Source organism: Ictalurus punctatus, chromosome 13 (assembly GCF_001660625.3).
Source record: "Ictalurus punctatus breed USDA103 chromosome 13, Coco_2.0, whole genome shotgun sequence".
NCBI classification, from domain to species: Eukaryota; Metazoa; Chordata; class Actinopteri; order Siluriformes; family Ictaluridae; genus Ictalurus; species Ictalurus punctatus.
In genome coordinates this window covers 16,229,556-16,249,648 of record NC_030428.2, presented here as the reverse complement: position 1 = coordinate 16,249,648, position 20,093 = coordinate 16,229,556, and the positions used below count along the sequence as shown (strand labels likewise).

General features: G+C 43.1%; 1 protein-coding gene across 8 annotated transcripts in view; it reads left to right on the top strand.

Moving 5' to 3' along the window:
• Positions 1-20,093, top strand: part of bahcc1b (BAH domain and coiled-coil containing 1b) — a 94,333-nt gene that overhangs the window by 51,476 nt on the left and 22,764 nt on the right. For 7 of the 8 annotated variants that reach the window (XM_053684881.1, XM_053684880.1, XM_017483769.3 and 4 more), the window contains 11 exons: positions 4,414-4,536; positions 4,688-6,718; positions 7,353-7,512; positions 7,643-7,830; positions 8,486-8,644; positions 10,568-10,764; positions 10,894-11,242; positions 12,758-13,606; positions 17,306-17,463; positions 17,965-18,101; positions 18,441-18,548. In XM_053684881.1, coding sequence (XP_053540856.1) covers positions 4,414-4,536; positions 4,688-6,718; positions 7,353-7,512; positions 7,643-7,830; positions 8,486-8,644; positions 10,568-10,764; positions 10,894-11,242; positions 12,758-13,606; positions 17,306-17,463; positions 17,965-18,101; positions 18,441-18,548 — 4,459 coding nt within the window. The remainder of the gene's footprint in view (positions 1-4,413; positions 4,537-4,687; positions 6,719-7,352; positions 7,513-7,642; positions 7,831-8,485; positions 8,645-10,567; positions 10,765-10,893; positions 11,243-12,757; positions 13,607-17,305; positions 17,464-17,964; positions 18,102-18,440; positions 18,549-20,093) is intronic. The other variant, XM_053684882.1, reaches the window with a different exon arrangement.

Sequence of the window (20,093 nt, the reverse complement as noted above, 5' to 3'; positions counted from 1 at the left end):
AGAGAGAGAGAGAGAGGGAGAGAGAGAGAGAGAGAGAGAGAGAGAGAGAGAGAGAGAGAGAGAGCACTGGCTCAGCGCTGCAGAGGGGGATCAACTTTGATGTCCCAGCTGGTGGAGGAAGCAACACTTGGCACAGTGCACAGAGTGTGTGTGTGTGTGTGTGTGTGGGTGTGTGTGTTTGGAGAGAGAGTGAGTGAGAGAGGGGAAAGAAAAAAAGAAGGAGAGTTTGTGTATTCCATAATAGATGTGAATATAATAGTGAGCTAATCGCTCACCCCAGCACATGCAGGCTCACTCAAACGCATGTTCACCTATTTGTACAAACACACACACACTGTCCAAATGATTGCTTTTAGGGATTGAAGCCTGGAAACCCCAATTGGCATGATGCCAGCTGGCCTATATCCAGTGTCTGGCTCGCAGCCAACAATGGTCTGGTACCCTGCTCTCTCTCTCTCTCTCTCTCTCTCTCTCTCTCTCTCTCTCTCTCTCTCTCCTTTACAAACTATTTCTCATTCTCTCACTGTATTTTATCCCTACTTTTCTCACTTGGGGACTTTTCTCACCTTTCCTTACTCTCCCCTTTCTCTCTCTCTCTCTCTCTCTCTCTCCTTCCATCTCTGTTTTCATATTTCCCATTCGCCCATTGCTCCTCCTTTGTCCTCTTTCTATCATTTTCTCCTTGTTTGCACTACATAATTCCCTTATTTTACTTCTGTTCATTCCTGCAGCACTGTGTTCTTTCCCGTATTTCCTGAGTTGCCTCTGCTTGCCAGCTGTACTCTTATCCCACCCTATTAGTCAAGCTGCTTCTTCATCCTCATTATATCTCCTTTCTGCTATAATCTTATGTCTGCCTGCCTCAGTCCATCACTTCTCCTTAGTTAGGAGATGAGATGGGCAGGTTGTGGTGTGTCTGCTACTCCTCCTCCCATCCTGCCTCATTCTTACCTTTTCTCTATGAGAGTGTTACATCCTACTGTGTAACATGCCCTTGTTTTACATTGTTGTAGTATACAGTATATTCCAGCATATTGTGCTTGGTGTGTAAAGTTATATTATGCTGAAATAATGACATGGTGTAATGCAGGCATGTGTAACACCAGCCCAGCACAGTTTGGTTATTTCTTTGAGATTGAAGGCTAACACATGATTCCTTCAGGACACATGAACCAGCCAGCCAAATCATTTTAAACTGCAGCTCATGCTCACTAATGAGGGAAGTGCTAACTACCCTCTTCTACATACATGAACTCAGAGACAGCCATAATTGATTCATGTTGCTCTGATTGACAGGAGAGTGTAATGTCATCCCTCATCCCCAGAGAGCATGGCCTGTTTGGCTCTCTTGGGCTCCTGGCCATGGCTCACATCTGTTAATTACCACTTACACAGTGTAAATGTACTGTCATATATTGCAAGTGACCTAGAAATATATGTCAATATACAATATAGTTATATATGCCTTTATGTGACAATATATAGAAGGGTTACAGCAGACAAATTCCTGAAAATTTCAACATAAAATGTCTCAGTAAGTCAACATGAGCTGTAATAATATGTTATAGTATGTAATATAAATTGGTCTTTTTTCTGTTTCCAATATAACCACAGCTGATGAAACTACCATAAACTGGAATGAAAAACCTGACAGAAACATTGGACTATAAGTTATTGTTATATATTTGTATTGTGTACCAAGTTTATTAGGTGTGTCTAGTTTGGGAAATCACTCAAATGTGCTGGACTCCAGCCATTCAGGAGTATAAATACTTGGAACCTCTGGTTTAAGGAACTTATGCCCTGTTCTGTTCTGTTCTGTTCTAGCTCGAACTTATTATCCATTCATATAATCTGATACCTTTTCTGCCAGGCACTATTCACCAGTGCTCAAGGGATAGATTATTTGTGAATGTGTGTGTGAATTCACATGTGTGTGTCACATGTGTATGACCAGTAGAGCAGTATGTAATACTGAAAAGCTCAGCACTCCCTTGAGAGCGCTGTGAGGACGAGTAGAAGCAAGTTAAACAGACAATATGATGCACCAAGTGGGTGGAGAGAGGAAAAGAGCTACTTGTTATTTTTTTTCACAGTAAAGATGAAATGTCCACTATAAAACATGTAGATGGGTTTATATGTCTCCTGGCGGTGATGTGGATAGTTTCTGTCTCTGGTGTCTTTGTCTTCTTTACTCATCACACCCTGCAGTCAGTCCTACTGAAACCTATGCTTCATTCTGCACTTAAGTCAGTGTAATGATGTAGGGTCAGCTTAGTTTAGATATTTCACTATCATTTAAATAACTGTACGCATTGTATATACAGACTGTTGGGAGTTTTTCCTACTACTAACCCTTTCTGTGGCTCGCTTTTTCTTCCTCTGTCATTTGTGTGTGTGTGTGTGAGAGACAGAGAGAGACATAACGTGTGTGTGTGTGTGTGTGTGTGTGGTCTCTGAGGGCTTCGTATGGAGTGGGCTCTTACTCCTCTCTGCTCTGTAATAGACTGTAGCGGTCTGGTGGAGGCTCACTGGGTTTTATTGCACGTCATTAGAGGCTGATTGCTTTTGGACTGCCACGGAGCTCACATCTAATTGTTAGCATTTAAATTAATTGGTGGAAAGGAGAAATGATGAGGGTTTCCGCTCCTCCTTTTAAAATGTCTTAAACGGAAAGCACTACAGTATACTGGAATGTATGTACTCTTTGAACTTGATGCTTCATCTCCTTTGTAGACACAAACACACTCTGCCTCTTTAAACACACACAAATACACCTATGCAGGCACGCACCTGTTTACAAATGACTGTGCTGTTGTCATCCTACTCTGGATGGTGGAAATTGAAATTCAGTGGCAGTAGGAAACAGGTGCAGCCAGAAGGCCTCATATTAACCATCTGGACTCCCCTGTGATGTCACTGTCAGCAAAACGCTCCTCGGCTGTCAATTAGTAGGAGCGGCAGAGAGGCAGAGGGGAATCTCTCTCACTCTCGATTTCACACACACACACACACACACACACACACACACACACACACACACACACAGACTTTTACCTCTCAGGCACTATCTCACTCCAGCTCCCTCTCCTACATGATCGGCCTCTTGTTCTACACCATGTTTTACACCCTCTCGGTTTCTCTTCATGTTTTCTCGTCATGCTTTTTCTTGAGTTATGAAGATGAGCTCAGTTCAGAGTTGCTTATATGTAAGACCATGTGTGCATGTGGACTGAAAATTGAATGATGGTGTTTGGGGAGAATGAGTGTGTGGAATGTCGAGGATGAGCTTTATGGACTGCTGTTTACTTGGCTGAGAACAGCTAAAATTTGAACTGCTCTCTGTTTAAAAAGTGAACAGAAATGTTTAGAGAATTTCTAAAATGTATCTGCAGTCATTAATATTAATATTAAAGAGTTCCATTATACATGTGGAAACTATAAACTATGCATAATATCTCATATCAATAAGAAATACAAATAGATGAGTTAAAATGGCAGACAGACATCTGGTCATATTCCAGTTTAGTGCCTCTGTATGTTTGGGCCAGTACTTGTGTGGCTCTGTGTTGCTTGGCGTTGATCTGTGCTCAGGGTCTGCAAGTCAGCTGTCTGCTTAGTTTCAACATGAACATTCCCTCTGCCTTCTTCTGTGGCCTTCACTATCTCAGGATACAGATCCCTGACCTTGGAGGTGCAGAGTAAAGCAAAATGCTGTTTACTTTTCTCTGAAACCATGGGATATGCACAGAACAGCTGCTTGAACGAAAAGGTTTTTTTTTTCTTTGACTATTTGTGCATAGGAGTGTGTGGCTTTTATAACAGGACATAAACCACAACAAGCCAAAAAATGTGAGAAAGCAAACAACTGACATTTTAACAGTTAAAGGGTTGCAAAAGTTCTGTTTACAAAACATAGTAGATCAGCATACAGATTTGCATTTTGAATGTTCTCACACCCAAAGCATGATCATCTGTTGAGATAAAATAACAGCAACACTCACTATATCATTAATAATTGTTATTTTCTTAACACAACCTGTCAAACTGCTTAGCTGTTGTCCTTGATCGCTTCACACAGCAGCTGCAGCTAAAAGAGGAAATAGAAGCTGAAATCAAAACACTGTGCATATAAAATTTCAAAAGAAATGTTTCATTTACAATAAGAGATGATCAGCAGCTCATGTATACTTTATGGCTTACTTATGAATGCAAAGTGAAGCCCAGAATCTGCATGTCCCCGTCAGGGCTGTTGGAAAGGTTCTGTCCTGCTCTAGGGCTTCATGGACCTTCATTCTGCTTCAGCAACAGCACAGCAAAAGGCCAAGTGTGTCACTCTTAGGTTTAGTTTGTCTCTCCTGACAATACTCTCTCTCTCACTTTCTCTCTATTTCTCGGTTTCTCTCTTGGTAGCCCCAGGGTATTCCCGCTTTTCTGGAAGTCTGGCCCCCACCTTTCTACCCATGAGCCCCTTAGATCACCATGGAAACAGTAGCGTTCTCTATGGACAGCACCGATTCTATAACACTTCAAAAGGTGTGTGAAGCTCATTCCATCTGTTTTGCCACAATTAACACTTATGCAAACATATGGTCAGTTCAGAAATTATAATCTTAAAAGCGTAATCTTAAGATTTTTATGGTGTTTCTCATACTCTCCTTGTCTCATTGTTTTTTTTATTCCTCAGATTTCTATATCAGAAGCCTCTCATCACAGCCCCACCTTCTCTCCACCAATCACAACTTACCATCACTGACTCGGACTGCCCCTAGCCATCCCCTGGGATCTTGTAGCCGGGAGCGGGACCCTGGGGGAGGTGGGCCCACCCAGAAAAGCTCTAAAGAGTCAGATATAGGAGAGCAGGTTATATCAATTGTAGGAAAAGACAAGGAGAAAAGCAAACAGGAGGTGAAAGGCCGTCAGCACCATGACCCACCTTCGCCAGCCCCCCACCATCACCAACACCTCCATCCTCACCATCATCCTCAGCTCCACCCTTTAGGGCCAGAGGAAAACCCCAGACATAAAGATGATCCAAATCACCTGAGCACCTGCCTCCTTTCTACAAAGACCCATAATGGCCCACATACAGGGACAGCAGTCAGGGGCTCCTCCCTCCCCAGTTGTGTAGGGCCAGGGGCCTTGAGTTTAGGAAACGATCCAAAACGGGGTGGTGGAAATATCTGTTGCAAAGAGGTGAGCGGTGAGATGAGAATCAGTGAGTCTCCATCAGACTGCCTGCGCCATAGTGCAATGCTAGGCCATACCCATCCAGTACCATATGCTATGCCTCCTCCCCTTGGCCTGGGCTCAGCGGTTGGAGGATCCTGGCCGCACCCTATTCACCCCCACCATCACCACCCCCATCATCCACATCCAGACCTATACTGTCCCCCTGCCCCACTAACCATGTCCTCTGCTCAGGACAAAAGTCTAGCTCCTGGAGCAGGCAGGGATCGCAAAGTCATAGGGCCCACGTTTGTGCCCTCTGTGGGACCGCTGGGTGATAAGAGCAGTGGGCCATTTCAGCTGGGTAACCCTCACTGTCAGGGTCTAAGAGGGATAGTTGACGAAGTTGGAGGAGAGGGAATAGTGAAGGCCAAAGCTTCAGAAAAAAGTAGTAATGGAGGCAAAATAGCTCCTCCTTCTGCACCACCCCTACTAACTCCTAGTACCTGTCATAAAAAGTCTTCACATCAACAGCAGCAGGGTGTCTACAGTAAAGCAGACAAGGGTCCAGACTGGTCTCTAGGCCCCCATTCACATTTAACACAGCAGGCACAGCATGGTCATGATCACCAGCCACATTCGAATCTCCCTAACCACTCCTATAGCTCAGAAGCTGCTGAGAATTCCTCAGAGACAGATGCTTATCAACCCTCCCTGCCCCAGGGAGCCAAAGATGGCTGCCAGGCTAAATGCAGCTCTTATGCTAGCACTCCACCTTTCCGGGACTGTTCAATTTTAGGTTCACCTCATAGAATTCCATCTGAAAGCAAGCCTAATAATGAAAGTGGGTGTGCACTCCAGCGGGACAGCCAGAGGATTGCTAGGGTACACCATCACCAGCAAAACAGCAAGACTGGAATTCAAGGTCAGGATTCAGATCTGGGTCCAAGCAGCAGTTTTCAAGACAGAAGAAAACAAGATGCGGATATTGCAGCACAAGTGGACACTGGGAATCAGGCAGGTTCTTCTTGGGAAGTGCGAGGGCAGCAGTCTCAACCTGACAATGAGCGACGCAAAGCATATGACTCTTTGGGTACAGGAGACCAGGGGCCTCATCCTTTCCCTGCCCACCAGCAACCCTCAATAGGCCCTCATGGGCTAGAGAACAGTGCCATGAAAAACCTGATGAAGTACAGCAACCAGCAGCCACACCTGCTTTCCCAGAAGAGCCCATTTGGGGGCCTGGGTAGCCTGAAGCAGGGAGCAGCGAATGGAGACAAGAATGACAGAAGTGAGAGGAATCGAGGGAGTGCAAGCTGTGCCCATCAGGAGGGCAAGCAAACGCTGCCTTCAAGGAGGGCCTCTTCCTCTGGGGAGAATGAGCGCTTAGAGCGGGCAGGCCGTGATTCCGGTGAGGGGGAGGGGGAAGTGCGGCAGCCCCCTGTGGGTATTGCTGTGGCAGTCGCCAGGCAGAGAGAGCCTATGTGCCGCCCACCAGACAGGCCTGCCACCCACAGCCGCCACGGCAGAGTGCTGCCCAGCATGAAGGGTAAGCCACCAGCAGGAGGCTCAGAGTGTGTGCGTATGTGAGTCTGTGCTATGCGTATGTGTGTCCATTTGAGATAACAAGACAAGCATCATTTTCCAGTTTAGCAGTGATAGTTGTGAATGTTTGGAAACCACACATGTGAAAAGCTGAATGTGTGATTACAGGAACGGTCTCCAATTAGTCATTTTTGGTTGCTAAATCACGTAATCAGCTATGTGCAAATTGGTCCTGACCTTTCAGAAGTTTAACATGCCAGATTGGGTGTTTTAGTCATTTTAGTGCCAGTTTGAGTTTTTTGACAAATTGTTCACTGTGCTCAGGTCAACCACACTTCATGTAAGTGTTGTCTTTCAGTCATACTTACTTAAATACAATTTTTGATAAGTGAATATTTACATTTTACATTCACTTAGCGGACACTTTTATCCAAAGCGACTTACAAATGAGAAAGATACAAGCAAAGCGATATCAAGCAGAGAACAATACAAGAAGTGCTACCATACGAGAATATTCACATTATTGTGTTGCAATTTGCAAGATTTGTGTTTTACATAAGGAAAGCAGAGCACTGGGCTTAACAACTTGGTGTTTTACATTAGGTTTAACGGAATACCTACTCTGTTTGTGTTGACAGTGCTGGGTTGCCAGTTTGTTTTGCTGAATCATCCTTCTGTGGCAGGTATTGGACGCTCTGTATACCCAGTAGAAAGGGAGGTGGAGGAGGAAAGGAAGAGTATATCTGAGGAGCAGCTGTCTCTGCCTCCGCTGGACAGAGAAAGAGATCTTCTGCTCAGGTATGCTTATTTTGTTTATGTTTTTCTTAACTAATAATGACCACAATTTTTGAGCATATTTTAAAAAAGACCATACATTAAGACACAAGCCATCTGTTATGCCTTTTGTTTTTATACTTGCTCTATTCAGGGAAAACAAGGATCTAGTTGAATTTGCCAGGATCCACCCTTCTAGCAGTTGCCATGGAGACCTGACCTCTCACCTCATCATGCCAGGTGGGAGCCAATTAGGTGCTGATCCATCAGTACATACTCACCCAGCTCATCACTGGATGCCTCGGACAGGAAGTCCTTCCCTTTGGATTGGACACTCATATGGTATGTAAAATGGTAGATTCTCAGTTTATCCTAATTTGCAGGCTTTGCGCTATTAGTTTAAATTACTTAATTGCATATAGTTATATTATTATTAAATTTAACGTGATTCAAATGAACTTACTTTGTGTATAAAATGGTACCCTGCACCCTATTCCCTTCAAATAGGTTTTTCAGTCAGGGACCCCTTTGGTAGAGATTTATTTTATGAACATAATCCAACTATTCAAATATTCCCCACATTATTTAAAGGTGTAAATATTTTGTCCATTTATTGGAGCTGTATAGCTTTTTATACAACTATTGAGATTTGGATTAAACTAATTCATTTCAAGTGACTAGTCAAATAGGATAATAAGTATAACTGAGATTACGGTATGTTTTTATTTTTTACCAGTTTAACAAAATTTACAAAATGTTCAACTCATAGCTATGCTTCATGGACCCCTGGGGTTTACAAAACCATGTTCTGAGAACCATGGCTCTAAAGTACCATTTGGACACTGACCTTAAGCAGTGCATTAGGGGATTTCTCCACCAATATTTCAGACATGACTAAAAATCCACAAATATAGTATACTATTAGTGAACAGGGTGCATTATTTTTACATTATTTTTTAAATATATGGTATTTTGACTGGTTCTTGTTTGACATCAGGTCTGAGTCATGCTGCTCTGCACCAGAACCTGCCCCCAGGCTTCTCTGCGGCCATGCCCAGCCCCCTGCAGCCTGTCCTGCCACTTCCGCAGGACCCCTCTCCTGCCCTGGTAGTTCTACCAACTGAGCCGGCTGCCCACCCTGCCACCCATCACCTAGGTACACTGGCAAGAACCAGACTATTTTCATCTAATGCAGCAGTGTGGATGTTCGCACATGTTTTAATGAAAACATGAATTTGATTTTACTGATGCACAACCGTCTTTCTAATGCTTTCATTACTTCCTGTAGTCTTTAACTCAATAACTATCCATACTCTTTGAGTTCATTTGCCTTGTCAGGTTGAGAAGCTTTTTCTGCTCCCAGTTTTCAATTCTAATTCTGTTATCACTGTAAAAATGCATTACTAAGCCATGTAACTTATTATTAGGTTAATGTTGATGTCTCCATGTGCAGTTCTAAAACTTTATTTGCATGCTCAAAATGGAAGTATGAAAACTGTTCAAACAGATTCAAAAATTGTTCTAAGCAGGAAGCTGGTTTGTTCCACCAATTGCTTATTAAAGGTAGAGTGTTAATGCATAGAGGAGGTGTGTCATGAACATCTAGTTGAAATAGATGTATAATTCACGTAACAGGTGAGGCACTGTGTAAATATTTGCATGTCAGAATTCTGATTCATATACATAGTTAGCCATGAGCCTGTTGTTCTTCCACTGAATGAACATGTGGGAGTCGAGGAGAGTAAGAGAATGTTTTTATGGTAAGCTTGTCTAGGCCTGAGTTGTTTGCTGTACACTTTTGAGAGCTATGGAGTTGTTAAGCTCAGTGCTCTGTTTTCCTTATGTTGTTCTTTACCGTAATGTGATTTTTTTTTCTTTACACTGTCTAGCAGTACACATTGCTGTGTAAAGCAAGCTCATGGACCGCTTCATTTGACGTCGGCCCACACCTGCTCACAGAGCTGTTTGCAGCACTTTGATTTGACCATGGCCATTATGTGCTGTGTGCCTGTGCGCTGTTCTGTAGTGATCTGCTCAGTGCTGTGTGTGCTCCCACCTCCCATCTCAGTCTGTGAAATTTAATTAGCTCTCTGCTCTTCGGTGCAGCACTTTCCTTCAGCGCTCGGCAGGAGCTGCTTCAGAGAGTGGAAATGCACCCACTGGACCCTTCCCCAGGGAAACATTACCCCCGTCCCAGTAATCTTGCCCAACAAAGAGCCCCACCATACTTTGGGGAAAGGGGGAATGGTAGAGAGGGTAGACGAGGAGGCCAGAATGAGTAGCACGTGAAAAGCAGTTAAAAAATCATATTGTGTTGAAATATTTGATGACTCATTCTCAAGTTTGAGACAAAGTACACAGCTGTTGTGCATCCATCCGTGTGCTTTTTTCTTTTTCTTTTTCTCCCTCCCACCCTTAAAGGCATGTCCTATAATATACACAATAATTTGATAAAGTCCTGTCCTCGGATAACCCCTCCATTCAAGCCAACTGCAGATGCCTGCAATCGGAAAAGCAATTCAATTCCATGTATTTAAAAGAACTGCAAGCCTAGGTAGCCTGAGTTTCAACAGTTTGTGTGACATCTTAAAATGTTCTTCATTTCACCCGAAAGACATGTTGAGACCATATAAGCTCAAATGAACGAGTGTGCCGTTTGGAACTTGGTTGTCATCTTCCTCTCTAGCAGCCTATCAGGAATGACTCATGCAAAGAGCTACATTCATGTGACAGTTTGAGTTTGTTTTGACCTGGATTACTGTGGTAGTAGGGAATAGGCAAGTGTGGAAAGCTCAATTAAACCACAATTAACAGCAAGGATAAGTGAGTGGCAACATGAAGTGTTTGATCTGCCTTAGTTTCAAATGTGCAGCCTCATAAGGTAATAAAGAGGATTTGGGCTGTGTTTTCAAAAGATGGTAATCGAGTGCAAAAGAAAATGAGCCAGTAAGATATTAAAGAAAGTGAGTAAATTGAGGGGACCTGTTCTTTCTACCAATAAGATAGGGGTAAGGAGTGCAAAAAGGTTTTCTAACACTCACTTATCCCTCTGTCTGTTTGTCTCTGCCACTCTCTGTAGATGTAATGGAGCAACAGGGATTATGGCCTCCAGTGTATGGGGCTCGAGGTCCTGCTTCTCACATACAGCATTCCTCAGTCTACTCCCGCCAGTTTCTACGGCAACAAGAGCTCTATATGCTGCAGCAGCATCAGCACCAGCAACACCACAGAGCAGCACAGGCAATGGAGCTGGCACATAGGCAGACACATTCTCAGGTAATATATATATATATATATATATATATATATATATATATATATATATATATATATATATATATATATGTATATGTATATATATATTACCTGAGAATTTTATGATCATTTTGTTTTTCACACCCACAGAGGAAACCTGAGGATCCACCTATTGATCTGGATGAAGGTCCTCCTGAGCCTCGCACCCTAAAATCAGCAAAACCCTTCTCATACCCCTCCTCCAGTAAAAGTCGCTCCTCCTCCTCTCCAGGGGGATGCGCTTCTCGTCTCTCACCCTGCTGTCACTCACCAGCCCCACGGCCCCCTCCTAAGAGCACTCCATGCACCCCCTGCCCCGAGCCGAGCCCAGCTGTAGCAGCACCTCGCTCTCCTGCACTCAGCCCCCATGCCACCCCCCACCTACCCAAAGAAGCTGAGTCTCAGGACAAGAGAGGAGAGGGCCAGCCGCCGCAGGACTACCCTCACTCTCTGGAGCCTGGTGAGTGAAGTAACCATGATTAGAGGCCCTAGTGTACTTGCATTTCAGGTCTTATTCCGATCTTTACTGACTTTATGGTGGTTCTGAAAAATTCATTGCTTGTATTTGCATACAATATCTAGCTACTTGTTGTACTAGAGCAGTCAGTGTTATACAGGTTCAAAGGGTAAAGTATTTTTCTTCCAACAGTCCTACTTCTAAAGGAAAATAACAGCATGCAGATGAGAGAAAAGGGAACACTGCATTGCCATTCTCAAGGTTAAGGTCTTACCATCATGCCTGGCTCCATGGCTCCAGGCCGAAAAATAGAGCGTAAGAGAGATATGGAGGGGAGACTTTGGTCTGCCTCTCAAGGACAGTTAGTCTGGGGAGAAACATACAAAGCTTAAGATAAAAAAGATGGAGTCTTTGAAGAACCACATAGCTCTTTGATTTCTGATGACTGACAATCAGTTTGTATTACAAAAAAGTAGTGTATCCTTTCACCATTTTTTATCCCTGTTTGAATGTCATCTATTTGTTTATATATGCACATGTTTAACATATATAGGTGTATGAGAAAAGCATAAACTTGAGGTTGTTGTAAGAGACAGTGCAAAGGAAGGGAGGCCAGGATGACTGTAGACGGGGGCTCGCTTATCCTTCAGGGGTCCTTGAGGCCTGGCTGGCGGAAGGATACAAATTCATCTGTCTGCTTTGTCAGGAAGGGCGGATGGATACCATCAATAACCGAGTGCTGGGGTGACAGGGCTAGCTTTGCAATCACATCCAGACACCATGCTGTCATCAATATAACCTGCTATGCTGCAGCTCCCTCTCTCTCTCTCTCTCTCTCTCTCTCGCTCACATTCACACACACACACACACACACACACACACACACACACACACACACACACACACACACACACACACACACACACCTACAAACACAAAAGTGTGCACTGAATAAGCACACATACACACACTGCTACTCACACAATCATTTTCACTCTCACCCCAAATGAGATGAATACACATGCTCACTCAGAGACTAAATTATATGCAAACACTCCTGTGTGCAATCTCTCACACACAAACAGTGCACACACTGCATCCATAACACCCTTGAACATAATTCAGTGTTCCTGGAAATTTTGATCATGCCTGCCCATAGTCTTTATGGTGCAGGCACTATTATGTGTGTGAGTGGTAATAGATAAATGCAATGCAGTCTCTGAATAGTAAACACAGTCAATGGAGATGGAATATACATCATATCCATCACCTATACACCATAGTTTAGGAGCTGAGCCATGTATTGTAACTCGTAAGGTCACACATTAACAAATGAATGGTAAAGCTGTGGCAGGAGTTGCTGCTTATGGTCCTGGGAGTTATAATGGAAATGCCTTACACACACAAACTGGCCCTAGCCAGAGGATATTTTGACTAACTAATTTTGACCAACTAATGAGTTTTCCCCCTGTACTATCAACCCCCCCCCCCCCCCCCCCCCCCCCGCCCCACCCACAGATCTTCCACCAGGCTATACTTATCCTGCCATTGCAATTGGTTACAAGGCTGGACCATCTCCACAAGAAGTCCGGTTAGCTGAACATGCTGACTTGGAGGCAGAGCAAGCAGAACCTGCTGAACCAGAACCGCAGCCCCTCCCGCTTTCCACAATGGAGGAGGAGTCTGTGTGCCAGGCAGCAAAATCCCCTACTTCAACTGCCAAGGTGGGACCTCAAGTAGAGGATGTCCAGGAGGACAATAGGGTGATGGCAGAAAAGGAAGAGTTGTATGAAGATCAGAAGGATATGACCTGCCCCCCTACCTCTCTCTCTCCACCTAAATGCCAACACCCCTCCAAATCCCTCTGCCCAAATACTTCACCTATAGGGGAGAACTCACAAATAGAGGCATCTAATACCCTCACCCCTGATCATCCCAGTTTTCTGGAGGTCCAGGACCCAGCCGAGGAGGTCAAAACTCAGGAAGATGATATTGTAAATCCTGTCCAGGATTCACCTGCTGCTTCCCAGGAGCTCCATTCTGTGGAGCTGACTGAGGATGTCCAAGAGAAAAACTGTACTTCACCCAGTACATCTGTAGATCTGGAGGTCACTCAGGCTACATCACCATCCTCTCCCTTGTCTGAGCTTTCTGCTCTTGGTAACCAGTATCCTGGATCCTGCATCTGGAGTCTGGAGCTTCTGATTGCAGCGGCTCTCTGTGCCACAAGAGATGCCCAGATGGCTGCCTCCGTGGCAATGCCTGCTTGTATAACACCCCCTCAAAATGGCATGGCACTTCTGAGTGAGCTTGCTGAGCTGGAGAGACGACAACAAGAGAAGAACGGCAGCAGCATGAAGAGTGCAGGTACTCAAACTAACATGCATATTTCCAATACAGTCACATGCACATCAGATGAGTGTTAATCCAGACCTAAAATTGATTTTGGAAGCCAAGTAGTGCAGCGACAGAGTGGCTGTGGTATTTTATCTTCTTTTATCAGAACAGCAAAAGCTGCCTAACACACATACTCACCTCACTTGTACACACAATTTAATTTCTCATCAGTGCTTTGCATGTGCAGTCTTGTAGCTGTGTGATATAGGCAGCAGAGGAGGACCAAGGCTGTGTCTTTCATTTTGTTTTGCTTCTCCTCACAAGACAAGGTGTGTAAAAGAGCTTTTCAGCCCAGCCAGCTTTCTGTCCTTTCTGCGAAGGATAGATAACACGACCCCCTAAATACCTCAAAATGCTCACATGCACAAATGTATACACAATGACCATTCCCAACTGACCATCTAGCTTTCTTCCTGATACGCATACAATACTCTCACCCTTTCACACATGTTTAAATTCATATACATACATTACATACACATTCACAACTCTTCAAACCCTTTCTTGCCTTTGTTGACCAAATATCAAGTCCTCCGTAGCCTTCTCTCCCTATGGGAGAGACATAGTGAAGACTTGGAGGACGCTGTTCTTAAAAGAGATTGAGCCCATCTTAAAAGGCAGCTATAATGATATGAACCCCCTGGGTCCTGTGGATTGGACCATGTTCACTGAGTCATCCTGAGGGAGAGAGTGCTCCCCTGCCTCTGCCCTTTAACCTGTTTGATCATGTTTATAAAGCTCATTTAAGATGGAAAAAAGGCCCAGCTTTTCCACAGCTGCCTGTGTCTTCCCCCTGTGAAGAGTTGATGAAATGGTAAAAGCAGCTGATCTTTTCCCTCTTAGGATTGCACTGCTTTTGTTGCCTAATTAGCCTCCATTGTTGTGAGAGCTGCTTTAAAGCCTTGTTGCTTTTCCGTGGAGCATTTTGCTTCCCTGCCAAAGGATGTTTTTATTTACACTAACATTCTCTAGAAGCTAAGAAATCCCAAATGGCTCCACTACATCATAAAAAACACTTTCTGCATTCATTGCATTTATTACTTAGCTTTGTGTGTGTGTGTGTGTGTGTGTGTGTGTGTGTGTGTGTGTGTGTGTGTGTGTGTGTGTATTTGGACCAACTATTAAAAGTAACATAAATAGCTTTGTACTTTTTTGTCTCAGCAAACTACTATACAGAGACTAAATGATAATATCTGTAAAGCATGGTGCATGGTGGCTTAGTGGTTAGCACGTTCACCTCACACCTCCAGGATTGGGGGTTTATTTCCTGCTGCTGCCCTGTGTGCAGAGTTTGCATGTTCTCCCTATGCTGTGGTGGTTTCCTCCGGGTACTCCGGTTTCCTCCACCAGTCCAAAGACATGCTGTAGGCTGATTGGCATGTTCAAAGTAACCATAGTGTATGTATGGGTGTGTGAATGTGTATGTGATTGTGCCCTGTAATGGATTGGCACCCCGTCCAAGGTGTACCCCGCCTTATGCCTGATCCTCCCTGGGATAGCCTGGAAAATGGATGGATGGATGGATCTGTAAAGCATGGTGTCACTGAGTTATTATAAAACTGTGACTGTAAATTAAAATTATTCTAAACTGTAACTGTAAAATAGAATGTATAGGACGCCTGCCTCTGAATATTCATGACTCTGACTGTGACAATTAAATTTCTCTTACACAAATCCTACATTACAAAACAGAAGGAAACATATCTCAACATTTCTGTTTGATCAGTTGTTTTACTATAACCCAGTTATTTGTGCAATGTTATAACCTAATTTTAGCTAGTTTTCCAGAACAATTTTAATACAGTGTAGAATTTTTTTTTTTTTTTTAAATTAACTTAAGGGAAATTGCAAATGGTCATCAATATCTCCCTTGCATTCCCACATTATGTTAAAAAGAATAACGGTTGAGTGTAGTGAATGTACCAATCAAACTAGGATGTTGCAGTGAGGGTGTTGATCTAGCAGGACTGTACTCTCTGGGATCTTGGTCTTTTCCTTTTCCTCCTCTCCATTCCTCCAGCCCAGAGAGATTGCATGAGCTGTAGCTGGCATGGTGGATTCAGCTTGTCTCATTAGAGCTGACTGTAGATTGATTTCAGCTTGAACACCACTGTGCTATAACTGCCATGGTGATGTCAATCAGATGAGATACTAAATTCCCCTGGGAAACCAAAGACCTCCACTGGATAGAGCAATTCTGCTCCCTTCCCTTTTTTTTGTTTGTCTTTTCTATTCAGTTTCCTTTTCTTACTTTTCCTTTTCTCTTTGTAACTTCAATCTTTTTTATTTCCTTTCCCTCCTTTTTCTTTTCTTACCCTTTATTATTATTATTATTATTATTATTATTATTTGTATTTCTTTTTACATTTCTTTCCTTTAAATTTTTTTCTTTCTTTCTGCCTCATTTCCTCTCACGTCAAAGCTGTAAGGGCTTGTAATCACTCTTAAACCTTCTACCAGCTTTGCCAGTTTTACTTGATTCCTTCTCACCTTCTCCTCATCTTCTCTCCTTCCATCCCATAATTCTCCCATACTTGTCTCCTGCACCCGTACACTCCACCTTGCCAGTGCACTGTGTGTATTTCCCCGGGTTTTCCCCTCTGTAGAGGAAATTGGATTCTTTCCATGTCAGTAATGAGGGCATGTTTGAGAATAAATAGATGGCTCAATAAACACTTTACCTCTTATTGCCTGCCTCCCACCACCCTCTGGGCTTGCCTTCCTCTTCTCTCCCCGTTCCTGTTCCTCCCTTGCCTCTTTCACTCACACTCTTTTCCTTCATTGCCCGTTCTCCTGCTCTCATTCCTCCTCTCTCTCACTCTCCTCACTGAGTGAATTGACTACGATTCTGTTTTATATGTGTTGGTGTGGTATCTGTCTCTCTCTCTTGCTTTCACTCACACATGTACACACACACACACACACACACACACACACACACACACACACACACACACACACACACACAGTCTCCTCAGTGTCCCTAGGCCAGCTCGGGCTGTCATGAATATTCAAGACCCATTTGCTGTGAGCGTGTGGCCTGCCCTAATGACTGAGATAAATGTAGAGAAATCCCCCCCCCCTTCATCTCTCTCTCTCTCTCTCTCTCTCTCTCTCTCTCTCTCTCTCTCCTGTCTTTGTGTAACATGGCTCCTGGCATCTAGGCCTTGTGTACAGAGATAAGCTCTCTAGTTAATAGCTATCATCATCACTCATTCAGAGACTGAAAGACATAAGATGCTGGCAGGATACAACTTCGTACTTAGAGGCTGTTTGCTCTTTATTTTGCCCTCTGCTTTACGCACACTATGTCTCGCCCTCTCTTCTTGCACTTGTAATCACTTTTGTCTGTTTAACTCTGTTTGTTTGCGTGAGAGATAGTACCACCTCATCAGATCACTTGTCTAAGGGTATGTTTATGAGAATGACAGAAGAAGGTTGACAAAGCTTTGTTTTGCATTACTGAAGACAGGTTTACCTCTGGTGGGCAGCATGTGATGAGTGCAGACATTTCCATGTAGCTGGAGTCAGTGTCTTCCTGCACAGCTCCTTCTGCTAAATCTGTGGAAATAAACTTATCACACACCGATTCTCAGTCTTTCACTCATCATGTGAATGCAGAAATGTGCAGCAGTTCATTTAAAATATGCTAATTGGTTATCCCTGCAGGAGAAGAGAGACTGCTCATTGACCTAGAGAGTCTAGCGACCCTTGCAGCTGCACGGGCACTGGAAGTGACTCCGCCCGTCACTACTGAGTCTTTCCCTCCTCTACGTCGTAGATTTAACCTGCGCAGGAAGTGGAAATGGACACCGCAACATGAACCGGTATCACTATTCCCTCTGATCCTGAGTCATAATAAATTTGTCTTTATAAATGTGTTCTTTTCATGCAATAACATTGTGTTTTGACTGTGACTGCTTTTGATGAGTCTATTTGGTTCATTTTGTAATAAATGCATAAAAAAATAACAGTTAATCAATTATCACTTGCTAGCACATCACAATATCTGCTTACAAAATCATATTTTACAAAAACATGATGTTTAATCACAGGAGTGTCAGTTCAAGTATAAAATGATTCGATTTAGGAAGCTAAAGTAATTTAAAATCATCACTCAAATTTTCAACTAATATGTTTGTTCTTTAAATGTTCTTTAAGTTTGTTCTGAATGTTATGAACCGATCAAATAGTTTGGCTTTTGGGTCAAACGTGTGTTGGACTATTTACATCAAGTTCTGCATGAACACACAGGTGCAGTCTGATTTGATATCGGCAGTCCAGTGCATTAGCTGATGTTATGTGGGTTGTGTGGGCGGGGTTTGCAGGCATGTCCGGTGAAGAGTATAATGGAAACATTGGACAGGGAGGAGCTTGCGATGAGGATGCAGCTGGCTGAGCTGCAGCGGCGCTACAAAGAGAAACAGAAAGAGCTGACCAAGCTACAGAGAAAACATGACCACCAGTGAGTGATGGGCCACCCTCACACAGACGCACACACGTACACACACACTCACACGGAGTTACACACATAAGACCAAACATGCACACCTAGTCTGCACTTTACACCCATTCTTATAAGCACTTTCCAAGTCATTCTTCCCTCTCCACAAATTTAACAGCTAAGGCCACCCAGCTTGCACAGTGTCTTCCATACTTAAGCCATTGACCAGTAGGTTAAGTTCCCTGTGCTTGCTTAAGCCCCTTTCCCTGGCCACAGCAACAATTAGGGTGGCTTAGTGCTGCCCACTATACACCATTAGTGTGAATTAGAATGATTGACAAACTGTGTGTGTGTTCACAGAAAAGAGGATACCTCAAGAAGTCCAGCTCGTCGAGGCCCTGGCAGGCCACGGAAACGCAAGCCCACCCCAGGACCAACTGCCCCCACAGATACAGTCAAGAGGGTCAAGTGAGTTTCTTTTATTTGTGTCCCGAACTGTGCATATGAAAGGCAGCTAGAAAGTGAGTGCGTGAGTGAGTGAGAGTGTGTAAAATAACATTTAAGTTCCTCAGAAAGCTTTAAAAAAAAAAACTCTTAATTTTCCCCATTCATGTTATAACACATACAGAATTAAACCCAGCATTGGTTCATATCTTATTTGTGTATTACTGTACACAGTTGATGCAGTGAACACAGCCTCCTGGCACAGTCCCTACCATCCCTAATTGTATGTAAGTAAATGGGGCTGGTATTGGTTTAAACGAGGCAGACTAAGTACTTAATCAGTGCAAAGAGCCCTACATTAATCATATTTACAACTTCCATTGATTATCTACAAGTGTTGCGACTCCTTCTAACCTCTGACGCACCAACAATATTAATTTGATAAAACAAGGTGTCCAAATGCTGGCACAAAGTCAGAGCAAGAAGTTATCACTGTGATGAATGTGCATTCCCTCCTGAGATGCACTTCTGTTTATGCCAAGCAGACATTTTGAAAAACTCATTCAAACCTGTTTACTCTACCTGATTAAGAAAACTCCTTTTTTATTGTGGACCAGGCTGATTAGTGGAGCACTAATGAGAACAAGAGCTGGAGCTTAATTACACATGCTTTACCTACTCCACATTTAGCCATGGCATTAATAATGTTGTCCACCAAATAAAACAAATGATAACTTCCTGTCACTGGAATTTATCAGAGTTCTAATGCTCTTTTTGGAGAGCCTGTATGGGAGAGGGAAACCTCAGAGCACTGACCTTCTGTGTATGGTTTATGTGTGTTTATGTAATGTTCATGTCATAAACGCATGAACAACACGTTTATATATTATTCATGTGCTTACATATTGTTCATGTGGTAAATGGTAACACTACACTGAAAAAAAGGTTCATTGAATTTACTTAACTCAAATGTATACATCGGTTCCACGTTAACGAATTCAGTTACATTGTGTACAATTTGTTTCATTATGATTTGATCATGTATTTTCAAAGCTCTGAATTAAATGAAGCCTTCCACTTTCACCCAAGTCCAGGATCAAACCCAGGTGTCAGTGGCATTGTGAGGCAGCGGCATTTCCTGCTGCTGCACTATCATGTCATGCTCGTGTTGATCAGGTTAATTTAATACTGTAGTTATTTCCTCCCATCAGTGCCAACATCCTCACAAGATTTTATAACGTAATTGGATTATGTTAAAACTATATGAAATGATCGCACTGATGCTACATAATTCAAACTAGTCATTAGAAACTTGTTTAAATGAAATTTAGTATATGCAATGAAAATCACAGCTTGATGAGAAACTTAATATTTTTATATAAACTTCATGTAATATGTTCTCTTAAATCTGACCAACACATATTCTCTTTTTTTCAGTGTAGATTATGCAATGAAGGTCAATTTTATTTGCCGTACTGGGACACAGTATTTTAGTCTACCCTGCTATTTTTTTTCCTTCTTCCTTTATCTCTGTCCCTCTTGCTCTGGAGTGGAGTGTTGTGTTGCCTG